Below are 21,387 nucleotides of genomic sequence, written 5' to 3'. Positions count from 1 at the left end.
AAACTCTTTTTTGCATACCATTGCTACAACAAAAAATAGAAAGAGGCCTCTTTGAAGCATGCAACAGAATGAAACACATATTCCAATATTTGTAAACAACACATTAGCCATCTAGCTATCAAATATTTTTCTTCAAACAAAAAAAATCAATGTCCAAACAAAGAAAAAGATAGCAACACTATGCAAATGAGTTTCTTCAAATTTTATGAGTCCTTCAAACTCTCCAATTTGGATGGTTCCTCCATCTCCCATTCGATTTTCCCAAGCCTTGAATATTTGTCCATCAACAACATTGAATGTTATAGCAACTAAGAAAGGAGCACCAAGTAGCTGTAGTTTGAGTGCTTAGTTTTAGGAATGTTTAGGAATGGTAGAATTTGAAATGACTTTCTCTATTTCTAGTTTAACATCCCCATCCATCACCATAAATAGCATTAATTTAATTCAATGCATTAATTGTCTAGCCAAATATCATTAAAGCCCCTCTACTCAAAGCTTCCATAAGGCTTGTCCAATTCAAGGGAATTAATGCAATTGGCATAAGAATTAAATGCCCACCACCACAACTAGGCACTGGAATATCTGCTAGAATAAAAAATGATCTTAGTTGAAATTCAAAAATTCTTTTAAAATATAAAATAAAAGATCATACCGCAAATTTTAAGGAAGTAGAGTCAATATTACCTAGGAGGAAAACCAAACCCTAGAAAGACAAGGGAAATCAAATAGTGCAAAAAAATTAAATTAAAATCAATAGTAATTTGGGAAAGAGAGGATAAAAGAAAACAAAGAACTCCTATAGCGATAGAGAGAACTAATCTAAGCTCGATTTGTGATAGTAGAAGCTTGGTGAATCAAAAATGGAAGATGACCATTCACCTCCCACAACTCTTGCACTTAGTTTATGTTGACCTAAGATTCACTTTTCAAATTATCCAATGTGTCTATTATAGAACCATAAAAAAATATAAGAAAAATTTACATTCTCAAACAATTATTTTATTTCATTTATTTGATCGCAAGATTTCAAAATTGATTATAATATATCACATTCATATCCACTTTGATAAGCTCTTCTTGAGCTAAAAAGAAACTACCACTTCATTTTATTTTAAAAACTCCATATATGTGTTATTTTTATTTTTAAAGATTAGTTAATATTATATTTCACTACATTATATAAGAGTTGCCTATAAACATACTGCACTCACCATAAGTATTGACCAACGACCATAACAATAAAGCCAAATATTATTTTTAAATATATATAATATCTATTTTCTAATGTTTACTAGAGAAGTATGAGAGAGTGTCTAGACGTTTCACATAATCTTTGCTGCCGACCGCAATTGATCCTGAGCAGGCGAAAAGTGGTCCCACTCGCATAAAACGCCATGCATATACTTCCCAGGATTACTATGCCTGATGCGGACCATAAAATACTTTGCCGAATGACTATGTTTGATGCTGCGACATATCGAATGGAGCAAACTCATTTTAATTTGTTTTCGCCTGACATTTTACTTCTAGGCAGAATCTGCCGACTAACAACATAAGCCGCATAGTTTTGACCGCTATGAATTTGAATTTGCAAACGCAATTGTTTGCGAGAATTGCTATCATAGTAATTTGCATCATGTCATTACTTCTTCTAGGCACATTTACAATGTTAATTTCAGTGCCATTATATAATATTTATGAGGTTTACATTTACACTTATTAGAGCAAGTTTAGCCTAATATCCATGCCTCTTATTTCACCTAATAAGTAATAAAAATATTCTATATATGTTTTCTATATGTGTCTCTCTGTTTAAATTTTAGTTGTTCAAATGATTTAAATTTTAATCATGTATAAAATATAAATTGGAATGTTTTAGGGTGATAAAATTTGTAGGTTAGGGATTGAAATTAGAGGGTAAAAATAGAAAGAATGTATAAATGATTTATTGTAAATTTTATAAAACATAAATTGAAATTTTTCGGGTAATAAAAAAATTAGGTTAGAAATTGGATTGTATAAATAGAAAGAATGCAATTATAAAACTAGTGTACACAATTGATAAGAATGATGAAATTGAAAATTGAAGAGATAACAATTATATTAAAGGCCATTGTAGTAGTACAGTTTTCCAGGTCTAATTGTCCTGGACTCGGATATTATCCCTTGGAATTAAAATGACTAAAGAAAACTCTAACAGTTGGTCAATCTAACTTTTATTCATGCAAGTGGGGCGACAAACACTTTCTAGTAAATATATCATATTTAGGATATTGAGACATTCGTTTCAGCAACCAGAATGATCATTCATTTGATACCATCCCATGCCGAGATTGCAAATAATGGTGTTCCTTTCCACTTTACAATCATGGCATGTCCATCGGCCTCTAGAGTATAATACTCTCCCGAAGCATGTTCTCGTAATAACAATCTAGCCTGATACATAGCTTGAAAGCTGAAGCCCTTTTCTCTGAACCCAGCTTTTCTGAACAAGCACCTCCACTCATCTGTTCTAACATGCCTAACGGACCTCTCCTTCCCCTCATAGACTATTATATTCCTTATATGACTTGCAGTAATTATTTCTTCAAGCTTCACCCTCTTAAGATCAATTCTGTCTGGTAAGGTAACATCCAAAAGATCAAAATACGCCATGTAATGGGAAAGCACCTCGCTGAATCTATTTGCAAAAGAAGGAGAATTATGCTGCGCTTCTATTTCAACATTGACTATTATCCTTGGCCTCAGTTATTTGATAACACTTAAGATATTGTCCATAAGAACGGGGTCATATAACAAACTTCTCAGAACAACTGGAGCATAAACTGCCAACTCCTCACCAGATTTAACGGTGAATAAACCTTCCTTAATCTCCTCTATGCTTGCGATCTCCACCATGTTGTAAGATAATGGAATCGCATAAGATTTAGCCAGGTCATGAAGCCTTTTTCCGGTTTTCCTAAGCTCTTCCGCATTCATCCCAACTGCTGTAATTCTGAGAAGCTCAAGCGTAGGGAGAGAAGAGGAAACAGATCTGTGTGCAAGATACTCCATCAGTACTGTCCAGTGCGACCCACTTCGTATCCCTAGATCAATTACATGAATTTTCTTCTCATTCCCCACGACGTCTATGATTGCCTGCACAGATGTGAACTGTATCACTTTGACATAGAGCAGAACTCTATTATAGTAAGCAATGAGACTACAAAACTCATTTTTGTCAGATTCACTCTCTATATTGAAGGCAAAATCTAGGACTGGTTTAGCTGCATTGTTTAACATGCCGAGACTCTCGTGTTCGATTCTATCCTTCGTGTTCGATTCTATCCTTCAGGGCGTCGGAGATATAATAGCCGAGCCTTTGTGTGGGATTCCCCATCTGACAAGACAAATCTTCGCATTTGCTCACTAGTCCAGCAGCGTGATCATATTTCGCCTCGCTTATCGTTTGTGCAGACTCTAGCAGAAGTTGAATCAATTCCATCCCTTTCTCTTCCTCCAGCCCCGTCTCTTCCTCTCGATGCAGAGCCTCTCGATCGGAGCTATCCTTAGCGCATAAACTTACGCGCCCAGGTCCTTCGCAATTCATGGTTTGCTCGGACGACAGAATATCTTTATTTGGTAGCATCTCATTACAATATTGTTCTCCTGGCACGGAAATATTATTCACAGTCGGGGAATTCCCTGCTTGAGAAAGTTCGTTCAAGTGCCCTGACATCTTCTAATTATTTATCAGTTCCTCCCCGATGGAAAACGTTTCATGGTCCGGTAGCTCAAAGGTGTCGTCCATGGTTAGATAAGCTCAGGCCCATCTCACTTACAGGGTAAGGACATGAAGGAATAATCTGACATTGACCGGGGAGCAATTCCATTGACAGGGGATCCATTCCAAATACAAACGAGATATGTACAAATTCAGCATAGATCGTAAATCGGCAGAAATAATTTTAAGATTCTTAAACTAAAAATTTTGATTTATAAAAAGTGTAAATTATTATTATACTTCTGATTGTGGAGAAGTTTGATATTACAGAAGAAAACTTAAAGTTATCACAAAGATTTCATCAAATGGTAATGCTTAGTCCATTATGGAAGCTAAACATAAAGTGACTCATGCATCATGTAATGTCACGTAAATATAACATTATTATCAATGAAAAGTAAACATTTGCATGTGTCACTACATTGTACAAGGAGTTCATTTTAGAAAAGTATGGGTACTAAAATTTAATTAAATTATTTATTTAAATGAAATAAATTTATCTATTCTATGTTTTCATTCTTTCATTTGGATAAAAGATTTTGTCATCCATATAATATTTTAAAATTATATGGGAAAATGATATTGATATGCCACAGTTTTCTAAGACACGGTCTTAGTTCCATATCTTATTTATTGTACATTCAAAGGATTCGATCTTTGGTGAATTGTATAAGTAGAGAACATAACATTGTCTTCACCTATTATATATAACTAATTATATTAATTTTTTTTTGGCATCTATGATTTTTTAACATGACTTCTTTTAGTGGATGTGCAATCTAATACAAATATAATCTTTATATGCATATCTAAATAAAACATTTGAAATATATATTTCGGTTGAGCATTAAATTTTGATTTATAATTTATGCTTAGATTGATAATCTTTAAATATTAATATTATTAAAACATAGAATACTATCTAGTGTTATAATCAATTTCTTATGTACATTTTATGCAAGTAGATCTTTTAAATTTATTATAATGTTAAATTTTTAATAACTTTCATTTTATCTTTATAATTGGTCCACATTTTTTATCATGTTGCTTGTAAGATAATGACTAGTTTATAAACCATATTTTGCATGCATTGTTTTAAAATAATATAAAGCTAATTAGTTTTCATTTGAACATATATTCAATAATTAATGTCTATACTTTGTTTCATTAATCTATTAGTTCAAATCCAGTATATTGTTGTGCAATTTATCTAAGACCCTCTCATAGCCAAATAACTGATTTGTGAAGTTCTAAAAAATAAAATTTTGGAATATAGGTTGAACCAATTTCATAAATCTAATGTATTGAATAAAGATGAACATGAAGTTTCATAGTTGTATGTTCTACTGTATTGTATGTTAGTACAAATCCTACTTCATTATTAATAAGTAAAGACCTCCCACTTAAATAGCTTAAACATTGAATCATAACCTTACACTAACATCATAGTTCTCATTACATAATTTCTAAAATAATTATTTGTTCTATATCCTATTAATTTATTTCTTAAGTATTTATAAATCTTAAAAAATAATTTATCTCATTTAAAATATCTATCCATGAATTGCTTCTTTAATTATTAACTTTTGAAGTTGAGAATGAAATAAAATCTACTAAGCATTCCTTGAAGCTAGTTTATTAACATTGATATTTGGGGTACATATCTATTTTTCATTTTTGTTTTATGTTCTGATTAATAAAAAGTGGGACAGGCCCAAACATTTACATAACCACTGAACAACAACACCAAGGGAACATGAGGAATGTGCACCCAATTAAAAAATAAAAAATCACCAATGTTAGTGAGGCACCATTAGACAACCAGACAAAAACCAAAGACAAAACTAGAGAACAAAAAAAAACTAGCCACCCACCAAGGAAATTAAGGGATGGTTTACTAGGTAGAGGCATTACCCTCTTGCCAATCTTTACATAGTCCAATGACTTTGCTAGAAAATATTTTTTTGTGTTAGAATCCTTAATAGAGGTTTGAGTACAAAAATCTAGATTAACTTTGACCATTGAGGCATTGGGCTTCATCATAAGAAAGGGATATATTCCATGTCTCTTTCAATTTTTTTTTGTATGATCAATTTCCTCCTTTATAGCCTATAAGGAGGTCGAATTCTCTCAGGCCATCTCCTAGATCAACATAGATATTTCCTTAATTTTTCACCTTAGGATCTTGACACCATGTCCATATAATTTGAATCAAACATAAAATATCCCAAGGTAACATTGACACATGAAGTGTCTATGTTTCTTTATAGGTGGAGCTTGACACCATCTACCATGACACAAATTGTTAACTTGATCCTTTGTTGAAAAGGTTTACACTCGCTAAAGCATTGGTTATATAGTATAGTGAGACGTGCTAGTTTAATAGTTGTTGGTATTTATTCTCCCTAAGGCACTAATCTCCTTGTAAATTTTGTCTTGCTAGAGCGATCATTTAATCACAATAAATGGATCACATAATATAACACAACTTCTTAGCTTGTAATAAATGTTCCTCCTATGGCTCACCCAAAATAAGAGAACTTATTTGCTAGTGGAATTCATCGAATGTTTGTGGACCCATACCATAACACAACTCTTTAATTGATGGACTTTACAATATTCTTCTATTCTCCTTTTCTTCTCAAATTGTGTATGCTCTTGTCTGTTTTTAAAATATAAGTGACTATGAATGCAAATGAATAATTAGAACCTAGGTTGCATAGGTTTTATCAATCTTTAGAATATGGATATCATTTATCCTTTTATCTTTAACCCTAATTTGAGGGTTACGATTATCATAGGAATGAATGAGAAAAATCAATATTCATAGGTCTTGTAATATATTAAAATATGGAAATTATTTGTCTCAAATATAAAGTCTATAAAGTGTCCCTTTTATAAAGAAGGCTAAATATTAAGTGTGAAGGCATAACACTTTATTTATTTTGTTACAAATAGGTATCCAAGATTAGTTCATATTTATATTCATTAGGAGTAATACATGTTTAAATTAAACATAACAATTGACTTAGTAAATTAATAATGACAAACTTCGATACAATAAGATCTAATACAGACATTGGCTAAAATTTATTAACAAAATAATGTTAAAGACAAACATCAGAACTAAATTATATTACTTCTTAGGTTTGATGATTGAATACATGCGCATAATTATACATCATGGATCTTATATTTTCATAACATTGAAAGGCTAAAATTACAAATTGAATTAAAAAATATTTATAACTAAATAAATGAAGATTCTAAGCCCAAGCAAATAATTTTCTTCAAAATTCAAAACTTTAATGACTATCAGAAGATTGAATGTTTGTTAATGAGAAGTATATTAATATAGATGAAGGGAAAGAAAAATTAAAGACCTCGATGATGTCATCATTATTAAGATTCTTTAAAAAAATATTAACTTTGAATAAAAGAGACTTGAATTTATATTAACATCTTTCAATGTCAATTTTTTATCTAATGATCATAGAACATAAATAATAATCTCATATGGTTGAAAATTCATAAAGTAACAAAAAAATTTCAAGTATTTGTAATTTGTATTTAAAAAAATTATTTGCAGAAACATGAAGATTAATTTATGTTATAACATTGTTTAAACAATATTATCTATATTTAAAGAAACAATTTGTCAAATATTTTATACTAAACATTTTTAAAATTTATTTTTTTACAATAATATTTTGCAAAGACTTAAATAAGAAGTCAGAAGGGAAAAGGTATGTCACAATCCTGAGAATATAGTGTGACTGAGTTTTTCCTACAAAGCTAATGTCGCCATCAGACCAAATACAAATTCGGCATAAACCGGCGGAATTGATTCGAACGGCTATAAGACTAATCATTGTCACCAATCAAATTTCGAAGGCCTGTTAATGCGTAATCAATTATGTCAGCTAAGTTAAAAACTTCATGGAATGCCACATGGATTCGCCATTACTATGGATAAAAGGTTAATACATGCATCATTTAAGGATAGCGTGTGCAGGCAAAAATGGTGGTTAATTTTTAATTTCATTCGTTTACAATCTATTTTTAAAAAATTTAAGTTATCTTAAATTTATATAGAGATTGGTATATTATAAAAGAATCTTTCTTTCTTTTGATCATCAAAATTTTTAAAATGAAAGAAACTTTATTAATTACATTTATACATAAATCTAACACTAGACTTCAATATACATTATCCATAGTAATGGATTCGCCATTACTATGGATAAAAGGTTAATACATGCATCATTTAAGGATAGCGTGTGCAAGCAAAATGGTGGTTAATTTTTAATTTCATTCGTTTACAATCTATTTTTTAAAAATTTAAGTTATCTTAAATTTATATAGAGATTGGTAGATTATAAAAGAATCTTTCTTTCTTTCGATCATCAAAATTTTTAAAATGAAAGAAACTTTATTAATTACATTTATACATAAATATAACAATAGACTTCAATATGCATTATCAGAAATAGCAAAGGGCATTTCGTCACAACTTTGACTTCAAAACTCCACTCAAATACAAACAACATTAGAGAAACTCTTGCCTTATACAAAGGTTTACAACTTTATCTTTTCATATTGATAAGATTCACACTAAAAGAGATTCTCAAGTTATACTCAATGCCCTTAACTCTAAACAAGTTACAATTGGACACTAAGATACATTTTCTTCAATATTTGGAAATTGCTTGACAAATTTGATGAGTATGTGGTGGCTCTTTGCTATAGAGAGGCAAATTGTATGGCAGATCATTTGGCTAACATGGGGGTAAAGTTGCAACAAGGATATCAGATCCTGTCAGTCAAGTAATATATGAATCCCCCAAGTATTATAGAGTAGTTCAAATCAAATAGTAATGATTTCTTTAAAGATGAGCTCTTAAATGTTCCACCTTCATGTTGAATCTGGAGTATGTGTCTATCTTTGGCTCTTTCTAACTTTGTTGTATCTAAAAGATTTTTCAAGTGGGTGTTTATTTTAAAAATCTCACATCTTGGTGTAGTATTTGTTGTTGCTTTGCTAGGCACATGCTCCAAAGTTCAGGAGTTAATAGGTCTTAAGATTTGGAATAGTCAAATTTGGGCATGCTCTAGTTGAAGCTAATCTAGGATGTCCAATGCACAACATCTATGGAGTTCCTAAGGCTCTTAGTTCTATAGTTGAGTGTCTTAGACATTTTATTTGTTGGTTCCAAATTTCAGTGTATCTAAACCTAGTGGAAGTTATTTTATATCTATAGGTGGCTAAGTTCTACCTCAATCTCGTCAATTTTTTGAATATGTTCTCTCACAAGTTCTTAGAAATTTTTTGATTAAGTGTTTGTCAAATTGCATTCACCATATTTATGTTATAACATCCATCCAAATAACATTTATGACTCTCATCTGCTTAATCTATAGGTGATTCCCTCTCTAACGCTTCTTCCTCTGCCACTATTTTGGCTATTTACTCCCTAGTAGCCCGTCTCTACTGCAAAGGTTCAAATTGGGTCAACCTTTGCCCAAGGATTATGGTGATTAAAAAAAATAAACTTCAATACTTTGTTTCATTTGTTTTCTATATTAAATCAAATTTTAAAAAATAAAATTGATCCAAGTAAATATCATAAGAACATGAATGATTTATGAACATGCAAATAAAAATTTAAGATCTAGATTGAGAGAAATTCCTCTAATAAATAATTTTGAATTAACTATCTAAAATTGATTTGCTTATATATATGCATATATTAATATATAATGGAAAGTAACAACTCTATATTAGTGTTTTATGCTTCAAAGAGAACCTTAATTTATTATCCATCTTCAAAGAGTTTTAATTTAATATACATTATTTTATCCCTATGTCACCAATCTAAATTAACATCCTAGACATAAATATGTACTTTTATATTGAACATGACCATTTCAGGGTTCTAACCTATCACGTGACGCACTTTTGTAATATATTAATAATACAAAAGGTAAAATTAAAACTATATATTTTTTATTATAATTCACATAACAAACAAAGACTAAAAATATTGAATATATTACAAGATAATGGTTTGTGATATTTCCTCTACAAATCTTAATTGCAAAATTTAAGAATTTATTAAATATTTATTTTATGTTGTACAAAAGTATCTTAAAATGTTTTTTATTTTATCATAATAGAAATTGAGCTAGGAATTAAAACCTTTCATGATTCTTTGAATATAGTTTACTAACCCCCAATGTCTAGGTTACATATATTTTAATTATTAATTTTTATATATTTTTCTAATTAGTTTTTTTAAAACAAATGTGTTTAGTAAATTAGACGAATATTTTTTCTTAATGCATAGTTTCTTTTGTCTACACCTTAGTTAATTACTTATTTTTGTTGAAGGAAGAATATCATTATGAAATGAATATATTTATTTTTATTTTAAAATAAAGAAGTAAACCCTATACTTACAAATTTAAAATATGAAGTACAATATAGTTGACAACCACAAGGTTGAGCAAAAGAGGTGCTCAAAACCAGAAAAAGGGCAAAACCATGTACAAGGTAACTTAATACCATGGATATATGCAACCTATATACAAAACAAGCTACACCACAAACCTATGTTTACACCATGAAACATCATTCTATTTTTATTTATTTAATTCTTTGTTATTTATTCAATTGTCACATAATGGTAAATTATTTTTTGATAGCTAATTTTATTGAATAAAACTAAACAAGACATCTTCATCCAAATTATATGCCTCAAACCACCCAAAAAGTCACCCATAATAAACTCCAAACCACCCATAAACCAGTAGTCTGCACAAACCCTAGCCCACATCTACAAGTACGAAAGTGTCATACACATAGTGCCAAACAAAAAATGGCATAAACTATTCAAACTGTTCTAACTAAAACTTCAGATTTTCAAAACAAGAATTTAACATAAAAAAGAAATGGCACTAAGAGGTACCTTGGCTTGCAACATCTTTATCTCTCTTTCTTCACTACCTTAGCATCCGATCAGCTCGTAGCACCACTAGCCCTGTTCATTCACTAGTTCGTCTATTAGCCCATGACATATTATTCTTGCCCATTTCTGCAGATAGGCACCTGGTTATCATTCGCATCCTTTGTTCCTCCTCCACCACCCTAGTTTCCTCCTTTGCCTCCCTGTTAATCTCTTCCAATTCTATTATTTGAATGTACATTATCAAGCCCTCACAACCTCTCATCACATCATCCCAAAATATTTCTTTTACTTCTTCTCGACATCTCAGAAAAGGAATTCGCAAATGCCTTCCTCTAAGCTCAATGTGCTCCTTTGAGATTCCTTTCGAAACATTAAAGCCCCATCCTGGGACTGTCCACTCTAGAAAAGATTCCATGTTGAGAAAATAATCTCTTTGCACTATTACTATTATCATTTTTCTCACCTTCACATAGGAATAACCGAATTCAAGTCCCCATGCCATAATTAAGGCCCATAGATATCCACCCTTGTTCTGTATCTATGTCTGATAATAGCCACTTCTTGACCAACAAGTGGTTGAGCAACCCTCAAGAACATGGGCTCCTTCAAAATGAACATGTTTTTTAGCCATTTTGCACTAACCAGACCCCCAAAAGTAGGCATGACTCTAGTTGTTTTGAGTGTGAAATTGGCTTCTATATCACACTCCTCAGAAAACCACCTAACTCTGCATAGAGACCACTATTACCACCACCAAAATTGCTCGACTGTCATAATGAATGAATGAAAATTCCTATTCTAACAATCAATGAAGCTCTCCTAACTCTCACTACCAATGCAAAGGAATTTTGACATTAATTGCTTGTAATACTTTAGCCAGCCCAGACACACGAATAGAAAGAAAAGAAATATATTTTGCATATTTCAAGTATGACAAGGTACTATACTTAGCAGTCATTTTGCACGAACCAGACCACCAAAAGAAGGCATGACTTTAATTGTTTTGAGTGTGAAATTGGCTTCTATATCACACTCCTAACAAAACCACCTAACTCTGCATAGAGACCACTATTACCACCACGAAAATTGCTCGACTGTCATAATGAATAAATGAAAATTCCTATTCTAACAATCAATGAAGCTCTCCTAACTCTAGCTACCAATGCAGAGGAATTAGACATTAATTGCCTGTAATACTTTAGCCAACCCGGGCACACGAATAGAAAGAAAAGAAATATATTTTGCATATTTCAAGTATGACAAGGTACTATACTTAGCAGATTATCTTAAATCAATTGAATGGTACTGTCATTTCCATCCCACCACATCGCCTCTCCCTTAGATAGATCACATATGACATTGGACAATCTGTTAGCATTGACATTTCAACTTCTCCTTACATGAGAGATGCAAAAATCTTGGAAAGATTTTAATTTTGAGTAGATTAATGTGATAAACTTATTTAATCTCCAACTTCGGGTTACTTCTTTTATCCCTCTAAATGGACTTTCAAAACCTTCATGTTTACTGCCAAATCAGTTTCTAACAAAGCCGCTTGTACCTCTACCTCATTATTAGTTCCATCTTGCAGCCTTTTTGCTCTTTTAAAAAGAACCTTCCCTTCATCATCACAAGCAACACATCCCTCTACAGAAGTACTTGGGTTACCCCTAGAAGCCCTATCAAAGTTGATCTTAACCCATCCTCATTTGGATTTTTACTAAATCTCCTCCTTTTTTCCAAAGTTCTTACAAATACGATTAACCCTTGGAAAGCAATGAACGGGTCGTCACATAATGGTAATTGACTCTTCCAATAAATTTCTTTAAAAAAAAATGGAAAATAAATACCCCAACCCCATATAAAATAGATATTTAAAAATCTATATTTTCTACAAACTAACTGTAAGTTGTATATTTTACAAATTTTCTTGTTATGTAAATGACCAATTTAATCAAAACATTTTGTCTAATTAAATTATCAATGTTAATTTGGGGATAATTATGTATATAATTTTTAAGAGGCACAATATGTATGCAAAATAATGCAGCCTATAATGAACTTAATTTAGTATTTATGGTGTTTCAAGATTAATACATATAAGTTTACTTGAACTCCTAAAATAGAATGTTACCTAAAATTTAAGCACTAGTTTATGTTACCCATAATTTTGTCCAACTAATTTTAATTCTCTTATTTCTCCTTATACCTTTCATAGCCTTTTATAAATAATTTTTTTTGAGGCAATGATAATTCTTCTAGGTTGTTATAAGTTATTTAAATTTTAATGTTAATCATAATGATAAACCTTTTAATCTAATACTTAATTCTCATTAATCTATACCAAATTGTTAGAATTCACTATCCTTGCATGCCTTTTTACCTAACTTCACCATTCTTTATGTCTATTTAAGTGTTATACTTATCCATTATGATATAGATCATGTCCATAGTTACTGATACTTCACCTAGTGGCAAAGCCACCGGTGCAAGTGAGGAAGTGATGTAGAGTGGGTTCATTCTCACTGGTTTGTGGTTATACACCTTCAAAACCTCCAAGGGTCTGCAGGACTTACCCTGTCTGACCTTCCCAAGGACCTTAGAGTAGGATAAGCACCTATTGTTTTTGTCAATTAGAAACTCTTTCTTAGGAGTTCTAGTTGCTAACTCCCTTTCTCACTCACATTGAGAGTTCAACCCCTCTACCACACAATATTCATTTCCCACATTACAGACACAAGGATGGAAAATTTTGTATGGCTTTCCAACCCTTCTCCTTCCTCTAAAGTTTTGGTATGTATTGATTCTGAGTTTTACAAACAACCTACACTTTTAGGCCTAATAGGAGACCTAATTCTAGTAGCCCTTCCAGGAGGGTATTCTGTGATTATCTACCAATATTCCTTAACAACTCTATGAAATCTTTTACATTCCAAACAACCTTTTGCGATTTACATACAATATCTCAAAACTAGAGGTGGGTTTTGTCTTTAACATATCTAACCCTTATAGGGCTAATCATGCCTAATTGCCCCTTCCTAGGCCTAAAAAGTAGGGATTGGTTAAAACTCCTCCACAAATCTGATTGCCTATGTGAACTAATATTGGTTTTAGGTCTATACTACCATAAGGTTTTCCATTCCAATCATACTTAACTTCCATCCACCAGATTCACCCAATTAGGGCTTGCTATCATGATTCCTAATGCTTGCCAACTCAATGTTCCAGGCCTAGGGTATGGTGGAAAATATTTGATTTAGCTTCTCCTGAATCAAAACCAAAAATAAAACATAATATATATAGAAACCTAACATTCCACAAGGTTTCAGAGAGGATATCCATCATGGAATGTTAGGTTGGAGTAATTTTTCTCTCAAAACCTTGGTTCTTAGGACCTTTGAACCCACCTGCAACAAAATGAAGATTATTTACAAACTACAACACTTCAGGACTCCAAACCAAAAACAAGATGATAGTAAGACACCAGTCTAACAATCCATGTCCCCGTCTTGGATGTGTCAATCCATAAAGGTCGTGCAAACTTGCAAAGAATGGGCAAAAACTCAGAGGAACACACCAAATGGAGAAACCAAAATTGGTTATTTTCTTTAGATCTTCAACAATCAATTATCATCGGTATTTTTCAAGCCTTATACTACCCTTGGAGTAGGTACATATTCTCACAACCAATTGTGTCAACCAACTAGCTATTGGTGTATGAAAATGTTACAAATTTGTTATGAGCAACTTTTGCAACTTTTGCAATTTGTTGCATTGTTGAGCAACTATGCTCAAACCCTAACTTAGTCACTGCTAAGTGACTCATATTACCTCAACAACTTCAGAAGGACATCAACCAAACTACAATAACCCAAAAACAACTTATTCTATTAAGTGTTCTACCTAGCACCCTTAAGAGCTCTCATGCCAACGTTGGCCAAACAAAGACTCTTAGGGCCCTTACAATCATTTGAGAAGACACTTAATGGCCACTTGGCCTTATGACAAAGATAATAATAGGATTCCAACATATTGGACACAAACTCAACAAAAATTTCTAAGTTCCCCTACACCATACTCTCGGGGTAGGAAAATTTCAAGTCCCTTGAGTGGATAGGGCTTGAACAGTGGTTCCATGTTGTAGTATATCTCCTTCTAACATCCATGTAGCTTTAGATTTAGGGAAACCTATTCATTTAACCAAGTAGTCTCTACAGATTCCTTTCCTAGTCCTTTTGACAATCTTGGAGACTAGAATGCAATCCAATGTCACCGGTTGGCTTGGAGGTAGGTCTTATATCCAATCTACATCTTCAATAGTAGTAGGCTCTTCTTGGTTTGTAGTTGCCTAGGTTTCTTTATACTAAAACGAATCACATACATTTAAGATTGGTGATATACCCAAGTTTGGTGGTAGTTCCACCTCATAGGCACTATTACCATACTTATGCACAACCTTAAGAGGTCCAATCTTCTTCATGCATAGTTTTCTAAGTTTCCCCTTAGGGAGTCTCTCCTTTCTTAGATTGGCCATAACTTGATCACCTACCTTTTAGGGTACTTCTCTTATTGTTTTGTTTTCTTGTGTCTTGTATTTCTCATTGTTTTGCTGCAATATTTTTTGACTTGTTCATGGATCTCCTTCATATTCTCTGCAAATTTTTCACCTTGGGCACTCCTATGGTCCATGGAACTGAGATCTCTAAGTTCTAAGATACCCCTTGGATGACATCCATATACAATCTCAAATGGACTCAAGCATGTGCTCCTATTGACAGAGTCATTGTAGGCATACTCTGCTTGTCCCAACACTAGATCCCAAGCTTCACCATGCTGTTTGGTGAGACATCATAGTAAATTGCCAAAGGACCTATGAACTACTTCATTTTGACCATTTATGGATGGTATTGAGATGAGAAAGATAGGTTGGTACCAAGTTTCTTCCCCAAGGTTTGCCAAAAGTGTCTCACAAATTTTGTGTCTCTATCACTCACTATTCTAAGAGGCAAACCATGGATCCTCACAATCTCTTTGAAGAACAACCCTACTATGTATGAGGCATCATTAGTGCATTTTCAAGGCAAAAAGTGTGACATCTTGCTCAATCTATCCACTATGATATTGACACTGTCATATCCTCTTGGAGTTCTAGGTAGACCAAGGAAAAAGTCCATACTCAAATACTCCCATGGCCTTGTTGGTATGACAACAGGCCGATATAACCCTACATTGCTGGAGGTACCCTTAGCCCTCTAGCAAGTAGCACATTTCTCCACAAACTTTCTAACATCTGACCATTGTTTAGGCCAATGGTAAAACTTGCCAACTTGCTTTAAGGTCTTGTCAAGACCAAAATTTCCACTTAGACTACCTTGATGCTTCTCCTTGATGATATTGTCTCTCATAGAGCACTAAGGTATGCAAATTAGGTGTCCTTTAAACAATAAGCCTTCCTACAACATTAAATTAGAATAGGAAACATGACAAGCATTAGAAAACTCTAAGAAAACATCATATGCTTCACCAAAGTCTTTGTCACCTTGGTAGAGGTCCTTGGGGTCACTTAACCGCACACTTTGTAGCTGTACTTATTGGATGGTGAGAAACCTTCTACTTAAGGAATCTACTACCTTATTGGTGACTCCTTTCTTGTGCTTGATGGAAAAGGTGTAGGCCTAAAAATACTCAACCCACTTGAGATGTCTTTGATTCAATTTCTCCTACCCATTCACAAAACTAAGTGCATGATTGTCAATGTAGACTATGAACTCTTTTGGAAAAAGATAATGATGCCACTACTTGATTGCTTGCACCATGGCATACAACTCTAGATCATAATTAGAATACCTTTTTTTTGCTTAATTGAGCTTCTCAGAGAAAAATGCAACCGGGTGACCTTCTTGACTCAAAACAGCCCCTATAGACAACTTGCTAGCATCACACTCCACAGTGAAGAGATGATCGAAATCAAGGAGCCTATGGTAAGGGATTTATTCTACCTTTTTTTTAACAACTCAAACCCCTTGTCTACTGCACTAGTCCACTTAAACTAACATTTTATCCCACCTTTGATGGTGTTCAGGATAGGTGCACACACATGGCTAAAACCTCTAATGAATTTCCTATAAAAAGAAGCCAAACCATGGAAACTCCTTACACCTCCTACTGACTTAGGAGCAGGCCAATTCACTATTGCTTCCATTTATGATGGATCCATTTTTAAAAAACCTTGAGAAACCATAAAACCAAGATACACCAATTCATTTTTGAAAAACTCACATTTATCCAAGTTGATCATCAACTTTTCTTGTTGTAGCTTCCTCAAAAATTGATTCAAATGTTTGATATTCTCCTCCTTTGACCTGATAAAAACAAGAAAGTCATCAAGATAAACAATGACAAACATACCAATGAACTATGCAAGAACTTCATTCATGACTCTCATGAAGGTGGTAGGTGAACTTGTGATCCCAAAGGGCATCACCAACCATTCATATAGCCCTTCCTTTATTTTAAAGGTTGTCTTCCATTCATCACTAGGTCTCATCTGAATTTTATGATAACTGGATTCCAAATCCATCTTAGAAAAGTAGCAAGCTCCACCTAGGTAGTCCATTAGATCCTCTATACTTACCATTGGTAACCGGTATCGAATTGTGATTTTGTTTATGGCCCTTGAATTAGTAAACATCCTCCACTTGCAATCTTTCTTAGGTGCCAAAATAGTAGGTACTGCACATGGACTTAAACTCTTCTTTATCAGCCCTTTATCTAGCAATTCCTGCACTTGCTTTGATATTTCCTAATTTTGAGGAGTCATTTTGTAGGTAGATTTGTTTGGAAAAGTTGAACTAGGTATGAGGTCTATCTGATGGTTAACATCTCTCATAGGAGGTAAGGCATCCAATATCTCATTGACAACTATGTCTTTGTACCAGTCTAGTAAGGTCTACACCTCTTGAGGTATCTCTAGTTTGGTCTTGCATTCTTTGTCTCTTCTTTGGGTTTCACTATGAGAGAAAATCCTTGATTCCCTTCATGCTTCAACAACTTCTAGAATTCTTTCCCACTAAGCAACATAACACTTGATCCAACATGTATTTCTTCACCCTGATCAATCAAGGGATCTATTTAAAACTTTCTACCCTCCTTGGTGATAACATAGGAATTATTCTCCCCATCATGTATGGCTTTGACATCATACTAGAAAGGGCATCCCAACATTAAGTTACATGCATCCATGGGTAATATTTCACATAACACACTATCCTTGCAATCTCTTTTTCAAAATTTAACCAAGTTTGCTCATCTACAAGCACATGCTGACCTTTAATCAACCAAGATACCTTATAGGGGTGGTGTGTTGTAATTTTATCAATTTTACCATCTCAACTACTACAATGTTCTCAATAGACCCTGAATCCACTATAACTTTACAAATCTTACCATTAGATCTACAAGTGGTTTTGAAAAGTGTCTTCCTTTGTGTATATTCTTTGGATTTTGGTACCTTCAACAAGGTCCTTCTTAGCATTAGGTTCTCTCCTTCTAGGATTGGTCCAACCTTGTTGATTGGTAAGGTAACACTTTGAAAATCCTCTTCTTGCAGCAATTGAGTTCTCCTATCTCCCATGTGAGATCTTGAAGTATTTTTAGGACACCGACTCATGGTATGTCCCACTTGATGACAATGGTAGCATTCGCTAGTGAAGACTAGGGTTCCTCTTCCTGAATTGCCAAATCTGTCTCCATAGCTATTTCTCCCTCTAGAGTTGCCTCTAAAATATCCTCCTTTTTTAGGATTATCACCACCATTCTCTAATTGATTTCCTTGTTCATTCTTTCTTGGATTATAACCCCTTCCAAAGGTGCCTCTTCCTCTAAAACCTCTGCCACTTTTGCCCCTTTGATTATGTTCACCTTTACTTTTGATCTTATCTTCTGCTCTCAAGGCTAGCTGAAAACCTTTATGGATTGTGTCAAGTACTGTCATGCTAATCTCATCTTGAATGTTTTGTCTAAGGCCATTTAAGTACCTTGCCACCTTCTCCACTTCTTCCTCTTTCTTCCTGGCTCTTAGGATAAGTTTGTTGAACTCCTCTGCATAGGTACTCACATCAATTTCTTATTTTTTTCAAATCCTCCAACTTCTTATGCATCTGCACCTCATAATCTATAGGTAGGAATTGAGTTTTGATCCTAATATTCATTCTCTCCCAATTGATGATCTTCTTCCTCCTTGTTTGTTTTCTTTTCTCTTGCATCATTTTCCACCACACAAGGGCTGATCCCTTCAATCTTGACTTGGCCAAACTGGCCCTCTTTTCTTCTGCAACTTCCTTGTATTCAAAATTTCTTTTCAAGGCTTCTACCCAATCCAATAACTCTTCTCCATTTAGGCTTCCATTGTAGATAGGTAAACCTTCTATGTTGTCTTTATTGAGTGACTTGAGGGAATCCAAGAAGATCTGTTGATCTTTGTCCAACTCCTTTTCTATTATGACTCATATCACATCTACATCTTCATCATCAGTTTCATCACCCCACTCAGTGACTTTGCCCTTGTCTTTCTTGGTTTCTTGCACCCAACCTTCAATAGCAATATCTTGGACCAACTAACTGATGGCCACTTGTCTCATTTCCTTTGGTGGCATGTTGTTGACTTCTAACTCTACCTCTGGGTCTAACCTATACCACTTTGTTCAATCAATTGGCTCTGATACAAATCTGATGTAGAGTGTGTTGACTCTCGCTAGTTTGTAGCTACCTCACTAGTTTGTGGTTCTATACCTTAACACCCTCCAAGGGTCTACAGGACTTACCCTCTCTCACCTTCCCAAGGTCCTTAGACTAGGATAAGAACCTATTGTTTTTGAGAGTTCCAAACTCTTGCTTAGAAGTTCTAGTTGGTAACTCTCTTTCTCACTCACACTGAGAGTTTAACCCCTCTACCAAAGGATATTCATTTCCCACATTAAACATACAAGGATGGATAATTTTGTATGGATTTCCAGCCCTGCTACTTCCTCAAAATCTTTGGTATTTACCAATTCGAAGTTTTACAAACAACCTGCAGTTTTAGGCATAATAGGAGTCCTAATTCTAGTAACCTTGCTAGCGGGGTGTTTTGCGATTATCTACCAATATTCCTTAACAACCCTATGAAATATTGTACATTTCACCCATCCTTTTGGGTTTTAAATATAACATCTCAAAAATGGAGGTGGGTTTTGTCTTTAACATATCTAACCCCTTATAGGGCTAATTAGGCCTAATTGCCCCTTCCTAGGCCTAAAAAGTAGGGATTGGTTAAAACTCGTCCACTAGTCTGATTGCTTGTTTGAACTGATATTGGTTTTAGGTCTATACTGCCATAAGGCTTTCCATTCAAATCATACTTCACATCCATCCACCAAATTTACCCAATTAGGGCCTGCTATCCATGATTCCTAATGTTTGCCAAATCAACATGCCAAGCCTAGGGTATGGTGGAAAATCTTTGATTTAGCTTCCCCTGACTCAAACCAAAAAGAAAACATAGTATACATAGCCACCTAACATTCCAAAAAGTTTCAAAGAGGATATCCACCATGGAATGTTAGGTTGGAGCCATTTTGCTCTCAAAACCCTAGTGCTTAGTACCTTTGAACTCGCGTGCAATAAAATAAAAATTGTCTACATTTACAACACTTCAGGACTTGAATCCAAAAACAAGATGAAGGTAAGACACTATTCTAATAACCCATTTCCATATCTTGGATGTGTCAATCTATACAGGCCGTACAAACCTACAAAGAACAATTAAAAACTCAAAAGAAGACACCAAATGGAGAAACCAAAATTGGTTATTTGCTTCAGATCTTCAACAACCAATTATCATTGGTATTTTTCAAGCCTTATACTGGCCTTGGAGTAGTTACATATTCTCATAACCGATTGTGTCAACCAACTAGCCATTGGTGTATGAAAATGTTACAAATTTGCTATGAGCAACTTTTGCCACTTTTGCAATTTGTTACATTGGTGAGCAACTCTGCTCAAACCTAAACTTGGTCACCTCCAAGTGACTCATATGACCTAAACAACTTCAAAATGACATCAACCAACCTACATTAACCCAAAAACAACTTATCCTATTAAGTGTTCTACCTTGCACCCTTAAGAGGTCACATGCCAACATTGGTGAAACAAAGACTCCTAGGGCCCTTACAATAATTTGATTACAAACTCAGTGGTCTCTTGGCCTTATTAAAAAGTGAAGAACAAGATTTCAACATCCTAAAAACAAACTCAATGAAAATTTCTAAGTGTCCCTGCACCAGGAAGCTATAAAAGTTAAACCATCATACGAGAAGAAAGGGGAATTCGGTAGGGAATCGATAGTGAGCCCATCATTGTTGTCAATTGACACCTCGTGGGTTGAACATAAAACTATTACTAAGATGAGTTCTACTGAGCTCATGAAGATGGTTGCATAGAAAATGATGAAGGAAGGATCTATGGAGAAAGGAGTCATTGATCAGTCAATCACAGTATTGCATAGACTTGTCCCAAAGTGCAAATTTGAAAAAAAACACATTTCAGAGGACCTTTAGTCTTTACAATAGATATCAAATCAACAAGCATTGTAAAGGTTTAAATAGGCCAACAGCGAAA

The 21,387-nt window shown here is 33.7% G+C and overlaps 1 protein-coding gene across 1 annotated transcript; it reads right to left on the bottom strand.

The window, feature by feature from the left end:
* Window positions 1–2,307: 2,307 nt before the first annotated feature.
* LOC131865761 (GRAS family protein RAM1-like) lies at window positions 2,308–3,282 on the bottom strand. The gene is made up of 2 exons (XM_059215373.1): window positions 2,802–3,282; window positions 2,308–2,714 (listed from the first exon to the last, which is right to left on the bottom strand). The coding sequence occupies exons 1-2, from the start codon at window positions 3,280–3,282 to the stop codon at window positions 2,308–2,310; spliced, it is 888 nt and encodes a 295-aa protein (XP_059071356.1).
* Window positions 3,283–21,387: the final 18,105 nt, after the last annotated feature.

Source organism: Cryptomeria japonica, unplaced genomic scaffold (assembly GCF_030272615.1).
Source record: "Cryptomeria japonica unplaced genomic scaffold, Sugi_1.0 HiC_scaffold_118, whole genome shotgun sequence".
NCBI lineage: Eukaryota > Viridiplantae > Streptophyta > Pinopsida > Cupressales > Cupressaceae > Cryptomeria > Cryptomeria japonica.
The sequence above is the reverse complement of the archived record's forward strand: the minus strand, read 5'-3'. Positions and strand labels throughout refer to the sequence as shown.